At 41.0% G+C, this 10,283-nt stretch overlaps 1 protein-coding gene across 1 annotated transcript in view; it reads left to right on the top strand.

Moving 5' to 3' along the window:
• The window catches only part of cbln1 (cerebellin 1 precursor), a 17,664-nt gene extending 9,228 nt beyond the window's left edge, over positions 1-8,436 (top strand). Inside the window, exon 3 of the mRNA XM_008283402.1 lies at positions 8,239-8,436. Coding sequence (XP_008281624.1) covers positions 8,239-8,436 — 198 coding nt within the window. The remainder of the gene's footprint in view (positions 1-8,238) is intronic.
• Positions 8,437-10,283: the final 1,847 nt, after the last annotated feature.

The following is a 10,283-nucleotide window of genomic DNA, read 5'->3' as shown; positions in this document are numbered from 1 at the left end:
TAATACACCTGAGTAGATGGCACTCAGGGATACAGTGATGCAACATTTACCAGTTTTATAGACCAAATTTCCTGTAAAAGTAGAAGTTCTTACCAGTTTACTTCACATCTGAAACTGCACTTTCATTGCTGTTGCAGAGACGATTAGATGCGACTCCGTACCTGCTTCGGCCACTGACAAATCTCTTCTGTGCCTGTTCTCTAAAGGGCAGGTAGACGTTCATTCAGTGAGGTTTCCTGCTTACAAACAAACAATCAGATGCACTGAGGTAGAAATTAAGGATAATGTTCATCACGCTGTCGGCGAAGGTGGAGAGGCTGCAGCGATCACTGCGGCACTAATGGAGGAGAAGTTCATTAGAAGAGCATCGCTGTCTGTAATTTGTATGCGGTGGCGCTTTCTGGGAAGGGATTGTTAGATACTGTGCTCACATCGACTGCATCTGTTGTTCAGCAACTGGCTTTAATTACATATATTTTGAATGAGTTTGACTTGAGGAAGACTGACTTTTAATGTACAGAAAATAGCAGGACACCTACTATTACTTCCTAATGTTGTGTAGTAGTTATAGTGGGTGTGCAAACAAGAGAATTGGGTTTTTGTTGGGAAAATGTGCAAAATTACTGCATTTTTAGAGCCAGAAAGTGCAAAGAATTATCACATTTTCTACTCTCTAATAGTCCTTGAACTACTCACTTGTTCTGTTTGGAAAATTAGCCCAAGCTAACCTTAAAATCATGATGTTATTTCAACAACTTTATGTTCATCTAAAAAGATATTTGCTCTAACCAGATTCTGTTAAAAACAAAAAATTCTGCATTTATTGACGCCACCAGGAAGCTTTTACTGGCTCAGCTGCAACCAATAGTCCAATGCCAACAATTCAGGGACTTTTTGGCTGAGCTGCAGGCAGTGTTTACACAGAACAGAGAGGAAACAAGTACAGAAACGAATGAAAAATGTGTTTTTATTAAATAAGTTATCAAAGAAATTCAATTTCTGTTTGCATGTCAAACTGCATGTAAGACATTTTTGAGTCCTCTCTACTTCTAGGCATGGTTTTGCTGTTTCCACAGAGGTGCAGGATTTTGTATTGCAGTGAAAACGGAGACCACAGTGAATGAAAATGTAACAGGAGCAAAGCAACGCTCCGCTTTAAATCACAATCACTGAGCATTAGACTGCTTTAGAGCCTAGAGTTCAACAGACAGACCCTCCTTAGTAAAATCTACAGCTATGTTTTATTTATTTACAAATTTAATCTGAAATGGAAAAAAAAAAAACCCAGAACTATTATTCAAAATGGTTACAAAACACAGCAAATATGTGCAGAATTTCAGGCTTGTAATTGTTTTTCCAGACCGTATTCTGGAAAGTAGCTGTTTCCTCAACATCTGCTCAAAAATCCAGATAAATAAACAACAAATAAACACACAGGGTTGACCTAAATAAAGACTCCTGAACAGCACAGATGTTCCACATTCCAGTAATAAATGAGAACTAGGAAGCAGGAAAAGCTTTCCTTCCAAAATGCAAAATGTGTCACCAGAAACGATAACTCTGGCTGTTAGGCAGCTAGTTAGGAGTAATATGAGATTATCCAAGTCGCTTTCTGTCAAAAACTTCTATTTAGAGAGGGCCACAGCTAATATCCCCCATAAACCAGCTGGTTATTCACCTGCAGTCGTGTCACTCGGATGCCGTTACACAGGAATCCTATTGTTTCTACTCTGTGTGCTTACAGCTGACTCAACAATACGTTTCAAGGTGAGGGCAGCTGTTATTGTGCGACAACAATGGGAGCTGGAAACAATGCTAGTGAGGTTAGTAAATGTAAATTAGAATTACTATTAAAGTTATTTATTCAACGTTCAGTTTGTATTTTTTGGCAGATCAGTTTGACTTTGAATGGAGCCAGACTTCATCCATCCTCCTATCCTATCGTACACTCACTGATGCTGGCCTTTGTTTTCCCAGACAACACTTCCTTTCCTGTTAGAAGTAGGCTTTTGTTTTCTTCCATCTCCTGAATGACCCTGAATTAACTTTTGCGACAAACTTTAGAAAGCTTCCGCTATAGGAAACTTGCAATTTTAAAGATAGGGGATGTCACAGACCACAGACAGATGGACTATTATGCATGTATCATCACCACGTCTGTCTTTTGCCTCTAAAGAGAGAACCAAAAAAAAGACAGAGGAAACAGGGAAAGAAATGTGACAAGAAAAGGAAGCATGATGTAGAGATGAAAAAAGGGAGAATAGTAAAAAAGTGTGAACAAAGATAAAAAGGAAAATAACCGGAAGAGTATCATTGTCATGTCAAGACAGTCAAATGGACAGGAATTGATGATGCAATAACAGGATATCATCATGTCGTTAGGCTTTAAGTGCTGCGCTGAGACGTCAGACAACTTCTATTTACATATCGGAAGCCAGATTTTCTTTCCCCTCCATTTCCGACACTCTCTTGCCATCGCACCATGTTTCTCTCCTCTCTCTCTCTCTCTCTCTTTTCTTTCTTTTAACGTTCCCTCTTTCTCTCTTCCCACGTTGCTCTGTCTCTTTCTCCATTACTCCGCTGGTTAATTGGTGCTTACGCATTAATGAATGCAGATCGATCGCGGCCTGACGTGATGCGAAGCCCTATTATCATGCTTTTATATTTATGGCTGGTAATTGTGAGGGGTGTATGTTGACAGTGTGTGTGTGTGTGTGTGTGTGTGTGTGGTAGACAGACACACAAAGACTCACCCAACACATGATTTCTGCTCATACAGGTGTGTGTGTGTGTGTGTGGTGAACACAGTGCCATCCTTCCAACGCCACTGTCACAGCTTTATTAGAGCCATACATCACCGGCGTGCGGCACACACCGACCCCTGTGTGGCCGCTTGTGTGTAAGAGAAGCAAGAAAAAAAAAATCAGGAAAAGGTCTTTGTTTCATCATGCTCTACTATAGGCTAATCTGCATTCATAAAATCTGTTGTCCTTTACACACAGCGGGCCAAATATCACACAAGACTTCTGGCTCTGAGACTTGGGTGGGAAAGCCAAAAAGTCATTAGCTGTTTTGACTGTCGAACCAGCCTGGCAGTGCTCAAGACTCCAGGTTTGAAGAGAGATTTAGCGAGAAAGACAACAAGGAAACGTGTTTGAATAACTGACTGAAGGAAAGAGGGATTGTGTGTGTGTGTGTGTTTTGTGCGTACGGACAGAAACATGTGGGGTTTTGTCGGCGTTCCACATGAGTGACTTGGCTGAACGGCTGGGTAGGTGTGCGTATCTGAGGGTAACGGAGTGATGTAGGGGGTTTTCTTTTTTGTCTGCCGTCTCTGTTTGGAAGCATTACATGCACAGTGGACAGAAAGCACGGCTCACCCTTCCTCTCCCTGCTCGCCTCGATTCCTGCCTTTCCTCTGCATTTCTTTCCCTGGTCTCTTCCTCTTTTTTTTTATTTACCTCAGTTCTAGCTGTCTGTCATCCATCCACACATGTATACATACCTACAGCTATGCAGCTATCGACCTGTTTATGCCATCTGTCTAGTTTTCTCTCCATTTTTGCTTCTCTAAGCAGGTTACGAAGTCTAACTACAAGTCTTTGTTTGCGTCTCTCCACACGCTATAGATTTTAAAGAAACTTGTCAGACTGAAGGGAGCCTAAAACGTTTTTCTTCACGAACCTCCCCTCAATCTCGCCGCCAAGGAAGGGTTGCGCCGTTTGTTTTAACCGTGTCCTTTTCACCCCCTTTTGTTTCTCGAGTGTAATCTGGAGTGGTGCTGGTTATTTATGACGGCCGCATAGCAGGATGAGATCCAGACTCTTGGAAACGGCGAGGAATCGAGACAGAAACCAGTGCTGCAGTGTTTTGTTTTCGTGGTGTAAATTAGACTCACGACACTGCTGGTATTAGTGGTATCATCACCGTTCAGGGAAATTATCGGCTATCCGCAAAAATGTCAACAACGTGCATCCCTGGTGTGTATATTAAAAACCCCTCCAGTCTTTTTTTGCCTTGTTGCATGTGGTTTTTATATACTGAAGGAAACATCGTAAGTAAAAATAAGCAGGCAACACCATAGACGAGCTGTTGTGTTTGAGCTGCAGAGAGGGATGTTGTAGCTCTGTGCATTCTAGAGGGACATCTTTTAAAGGCAGGGAGGGGTTATTTTCATGGAAAAATATGTAACTTTGATGCACAGAGATGAGCTTTTAACGGTTAAATCAATGACCAGAGAGGGACTTCAAGTGAGAGACCGGCCTGCCTCAGAAGTCCCATTCTTCTGTACGCGTTTCTTAAATTTAAACTGCTACAAGAGAAGTTTGAAACCCGCTGACTTTGGTGACTCCTTCCTACCCACATGCAGTGCTAAGTTCAGGTCAGACAGCCAAAACAATGTTCTTTCATCTCACAGTGAGAGAGAGGCATCCTTCGCCTCTTGTTAGTCTCAGATGGTTACTGTATATAAAGTAGGTGCAGAGGCTGACAACAACATTTTGTGTCAGCCATGAGTTTAATTGCAGCCGACTGATGAAAAACATCAGTTATTTGTATTTTTGTGAAATTCAAATGAGCCCATTGTCTCCCATATATTAGCCTGAGTGATACTGCAGTTATTCTAGTGAGTGTCTGAGGCTGCTGACAACAAATATTTCTGCCTGTTAGTAATTCACTCTAAGCCAACCGTGTGAGCAAATAATTACCGTTTGTCACCCAGCGAGAATTCTTTGGTGCTAAAAACGTTCTGAGAAAGTTCTAGTGATGTTTTCGGCTTTGTTTTAGTTCACAGAATGTTCCTTTAAAGGCCTGAATGTCGTTTTAAGAAGGTTCTTCTTTTTTTTAAATCATGTGGGCATGTTTTATAGAAGAACTTTGTCAACATCCTCAGAATGCTCCAGGCAAAATGTCCATTGTGAATATCAAACATTACAGAAACGTTTTATGAAAAACATCCTGTCATCTGAGACCTCGAGAACATCTTGAAAACATTTCATGAATGTTGGTTCTTCTTTTGTCATCATGTAAAACAATCTGACAACATCCTCCAAATGAAACATTCTGTTCTGGCTCACGTTTAACTTCATAGGAACGTTGCTTAAAATGAGAAATATTCTTAAAATGTTCTGTATTAGTTCCTTTGTAACCTCACAGAAAAATTATGTACAATTATAAATAACCTTAAAACGTTCTGTCCGACTTCACTTTTAACCTCACAGGAACGCTACTTAAAATGATAAATATCCTTACAACATTCCATCTTAGTTTCCTTTTAGCTTTGTAGAAACATTACTTAAAATGATAAATATCCTTAAAACGTTCTGTTCTTGTTCACTTTTAACCTCATGGGTACGGTACTTGAAATAAGAACTATCCTTAAAATGTTCTGTCTTAGTTCCTTTGTAACCTCATAGAAAAATTGTGTACAATTATAAATAACCTTGAAACGTTTTGTCCGACTTCACTTTTAACCTCACAGGAACGCTACTTAAAATGATAAATATCCTTGAAACATTCCATCTTAGTTTCCTTTTAGGTTTATAGAAACATTACTTAAAATGATTAATATCCTTAAAACATTCTGTTCTGGTTCATGTTTAACCTCACAGGAACGTTACTTGAAATGAGAAATATCCTTAAAATGTTCTGTCTTAGTTCCTTTGTGACCTCAAATAAACATTACGTTAAATGATAAACATCCTTAAAACGTTCTGTCTCAGTTCACTTTTAGCCTTAAAGGAACATTACTTAAAATGATTAATATCCTTAAAACGTTCTGTTCTGGTTCACGTTTAACCTCATAGGAACGTTACTTGAAATGAGAAATATCCTGAAAATGTTCTGTCTTAGTTGCTTTGTAACCTCAAGGAAACGTGACTTAAAATGATANCTTTGTAACCTCAAGGAAACGTGACTTAAAATGATAAATATCCTAAAAATGTTCTGTCTTAGTTTCCTTTTAACCTCATAGAAACATTGCTTAAAATGATGAACATCCTTAAAACGTTCTGCCTGAGTTCACCTTGAACTTCAAAGGAACATTACTTGAAATGATGAATAGCCTTAAAATATTCTTTTCACGTTAGATGTTTTCTTTAAAACATTATTAGAACTTCTATATGAAGTTAGCCAATGTTGTGGGAACGTTCCCTGCTTGCTGGGCAGGTTGTAATACATTAACTTTGGGCCAGATGGTTGGAGAGCGCTCACACTGAGCACCAGTGAGTATAAAAGTACATAATATACATCAAATACAAGCATGTATAATAATTCTACGTAAACTTCACCAGACGACTTCTTGAGTTAAATCCTTCGCGGCCTCGGCGAACTGAATTTTCGACATTGTGAAATGTACATTTTTGCCGTGACCTGCGCTGCGTTTCCATTCTGATAATTTAAAAACTTGATTTAAGTGTAGTCTGAGTGTTTTTCATTTTCAGATTCACAGTCTGAGCTGTTCAGAGCAAACACACACACACACACACACACACACTCGACTCGCAAACACGCATTCACACACATACGGTCTGAGTCGCCATGTTCAGTTGGCTATTAAGAGGAGTACCGGGCCAAGAGAGCTCTTGACTCTGACAGGCTCTCCATCTCCTGCCCACACACACACACACATACACACACACACACTCCTGACCATCAGGCAGAATGAGGTGGATAAGTGTATAATTATGGGATGTTTATGACTGTGTTCCATCAGTTAGTGACAGTTTTACAATTACTTGCTTCCAGGGCGTACAGAAATATTTTGACATATTTAGAGCTCAGGTGTGAATTTCTGACTGAAATCAATTGTTGCGCCTTGATTTTAGACGTTACAGAGAAACACACATACACACTGAAGCCTCGGCCCTTTAAACTGTTGCGTTTTATAGCTTTATACACTTTTGCACTCGGGAGAAAGAAAAGGTCAAAGAAATGTCTGCGAGTTTTTCTGTAAACAGGTGAGAACGCATCATGAGTCTTTGTGTCTTTTCTACCATCTCTTATAAAGAAAATGCCATAAATGGTGATAAATGTCTCACAAGCGCTGGTGAAAAATTGAATTTGAAGAAACAGTGAAAGGATTACATTGCGTGGGTACAATCCATCTATTTATGCATTTTCCATAGTGTTTCATAGCTGGTCCAAACCTTAAAATACAATCAAATGTGCTACAATTACTCCTGAACATCCACTTCTACATGCAGTGCAGCAGGCTGTGTAGGTGTCTTATGTGATTTGAGAAATGTTTGCACATTTTCGCTGCCTGCCTCGTATTTTTTTAAGGCCAAACCATCAAACACAATATAATCTGTTACAGTTATTACTGAACATCCACTTATATATATACAGAGCAGCAGTGTGTTTACGTGTGATTTGAGAAACTTTTGAACATTTCAGCCACCTGCCTTGTATTTTCTTCCAGTAAAATATTTGAAAGTTTTGCCACATTTCCCCCTATCTCATACCTTATTATCAGCTTTTAAATATGACTTAAGCCTCGATTTGCAAAGCAAGGATGATACCGAACGCTTTGCACGTCAGCCACCGTATAATCGCAGTCTTGTAGAAACAAGACTTTCGCCTCCAGTCGCAAACTCGGTGTTGTTTCTCTCTTCTTATGGGCTTGCGGCGAGTCTGCACAAAGGAAGGTTTGAAATCTCACAGGGTTTATAAAGTGTGATCCTGCATAAACAGACATTTCCCTAAAATTCATTTTGGTTTGCTTTAGCAGCACACTGGTACCAGAGGTAGCATAAAACTGTGGTTTCAGTTAAGGGGAAACAAATCTAGGGAGTGCTTGTGTTTCTGCTGCTGCTGCTGCTGCTGCTAGAAAAGAGGAGTGATGAAAGTGGCTGTCTGGTGCGTGCTGCCGGCCGGCCTGCATGGGAAGGGAGGGGACGCATCACTGACAGCTACATCTCTCTGTAAGAGGGACGGCGTTATTCCCCATTGAAACATTTGTTGAGTCAGGCACAGTGTGAGTCTTTTGTTGTTGTAGTGTGTGTGGATGTCTCTCTAAGTCTTTGTTAAATCTTATACAAGCACACCCTTGATAAATCTATTGATAATGTGCTGACTGCACTGCGAGAAGCTGCAAAAAAAAAAAAACCTGCATTGCTGCACGCACGTCTTTAAAATCTAAAAATACGACGCAGTGAAAACACCAAATGTCCTCATGTGTCTGTGCTCATCGCCCTGTTTTCGTTCTGTAAACTGTCTGTCCTCTCCTGCTCTACCCAGGTGAGCCTGATGCACAATGGCTGGCCGGTGATTTCGGCATTCGCCGGCGACCAGGACGTGACGCGCGAGGCGGCCAGCAATGGTGTTCTGATCCAGATGGAGAAGGGAGACCGGGCCTACCTCAAACTGGAGAGAGGAAACCTAATGGGAGGATGGAAATACTCCACCTTCTCTGGCTTCCTGGTGTTCCCCATGTAGAGAGGAAGAGGAGGAGGAGGAGCAGGGGGGGTGGAAACAAAGGAGGAGGAGCTGGTGGAAGATGGAAAGTATAACGAAGACGAAGGGGGGGAAAAAGGCAGAGGGAGGAGGAAGAAGAGGGGCACGGGAAGGAGGAAAAAGGACACGAATAAGAGAAAGAAAAAAAAAAAACCGAAGAGGGAACGAGACAACAGACTTCTGTTTGGGACGCTGCAGAGGGAGGAAAGATGAGGAAGGATGAGAGATGTTAGAGAGATATAAGAGCATGATGATTAAACAGGAGTAAAATGAAAGAGGAGTTGCGGAGCCGGTACACAGCAGTGTGTGCGGCCAGCTCCTTCGCTTCCTTTCATCCATCCTTTCATGCATCCTTTTCCTCCCTCTGTTTTTCTCCGTGGCTTGACTGCAGCTTTGGACAGCCAAAACTTTTTTTATTCTCTGCTGAAAGACGCAATTGATCATTTATATGTTCCAGAGTGTTCTAAAGCCCAAGTGTAACCCTCCCTCCCTTCCTCCACGCTCGTTCATCCGATCATTAATTCATCCATCACCATCAACATAAGCTTTGAAGAATGTTTCTTGAGGAACTGCTCCCCACACCCTCCATTTGCTGTGGCCATATTGGTAGTCTTTGTTATTTTTTTTTCTCTTATATTTGACACACATTGCACTGATTTTGGATCAGCTTCTACCCCAAAGCCAAACTAGAATTTTTATAGGGGGAAACGCTGACTCTGATCACAAAATCAGGGGCCGAGGACACTTTTACCTTCCCTGTAAGGCTGTGTTTTATATTTGTCATTACAATTATTGGCTTTTTATGATATCTTTACGGTTTGTTCTCGAAGCGCACATCTGTCTCTTCCCCCCCCTCCCATCCATTCCTCCTGCTGTCTGCTTCCTTGCAACAAAAGCCCCGCGCATACCAGGATTCAACTTTTTAACGGTTATTTGCATTTTGTGGTACATAAACGCGACACTTTTCGTACACAATGCAGGCGGCAGTTCTACTTCTGTGCGAAAATGTAATTGGGAAATCAAATTAGATCACAGGAGACAGATTTGCTGTCTGGCTTCCATCTGGAAACTATAAAATATTGAGTAAATACACTGCTGGCTAATGAATTGTATCAGAAGGCACTGTAGATAAAGTGAGCTGGAATCCTCTTTTTTTTTTTGAAGTTTCCATCTCTAGACAGTGTCGCAGGAGTTTCAGACACACAGTTAATTGTAGGTGTAAGTAAACCTTATCCGGCGTCATTGTCAGTTGATGCAAGTCACACAGTTGGTCAGTGGTTTTTTTCTCTGGCTGCTGTGCAAACATTTTGAATCCACCTTCGCTCTCTTCAGGCATCTTCCACCTCCCCCTCCGTCGGTCTGTCTCCCCCTCTGTTGTCTCCCCATCACTGCCTCAGATACTCTATCTCCCCCCTTTTCTCTCTTCAACTATGCTGTTTACCCACAAGTGCAGATTTCTCTCTCTCTCTGTTCCTTTTTGTATACCTCTGCCATCCCTTCATCCCTTCGCCTCAGCCCTCCTCCTCCTCCTCCTCCTCCTCTCCTGCTCCATCCGTCCATCTTCTGTCCTCCCTCATGTCTGTACTTTATCTGCTGCTGTACTTGTTTGCCTCCCAGCACGGATCCTTCCTTGCTTTTCTTCAATGTTGGACTGTGGACACTGAAACAATTTACAACCATGAACTTTAATTAACATATATATATATATATCTTTAATTTTATTTATATATATATATATAATTTACACAGTATATATACAAATGGATCTATAAATATATCGAAACCTAAGCCACTGTTTCTATTCTCCTGGTATGATGATAATAATGGTA

This window comes from Stegastes partitus, unplaced genomic scaffold, assembly GCF_000690725.1.
Source record: "Stegastes partitus isolate 25-593 unplaced genomic scaffold, Stegastes_partitus-1.0.2 Scaffold309, whole genome shotgun sequence".
In the NCBI taxonomy this organism is placed as follows: Eukaryota; Metazoa; Chordata; class Actinopteri; family Pomacentridae; genus Stegastes; species Stegastes partitus.
Note: the sequence above shows the minus strand (reverse complement) of the source record. Positions and strands in the feature narration are given on the sequence as shown.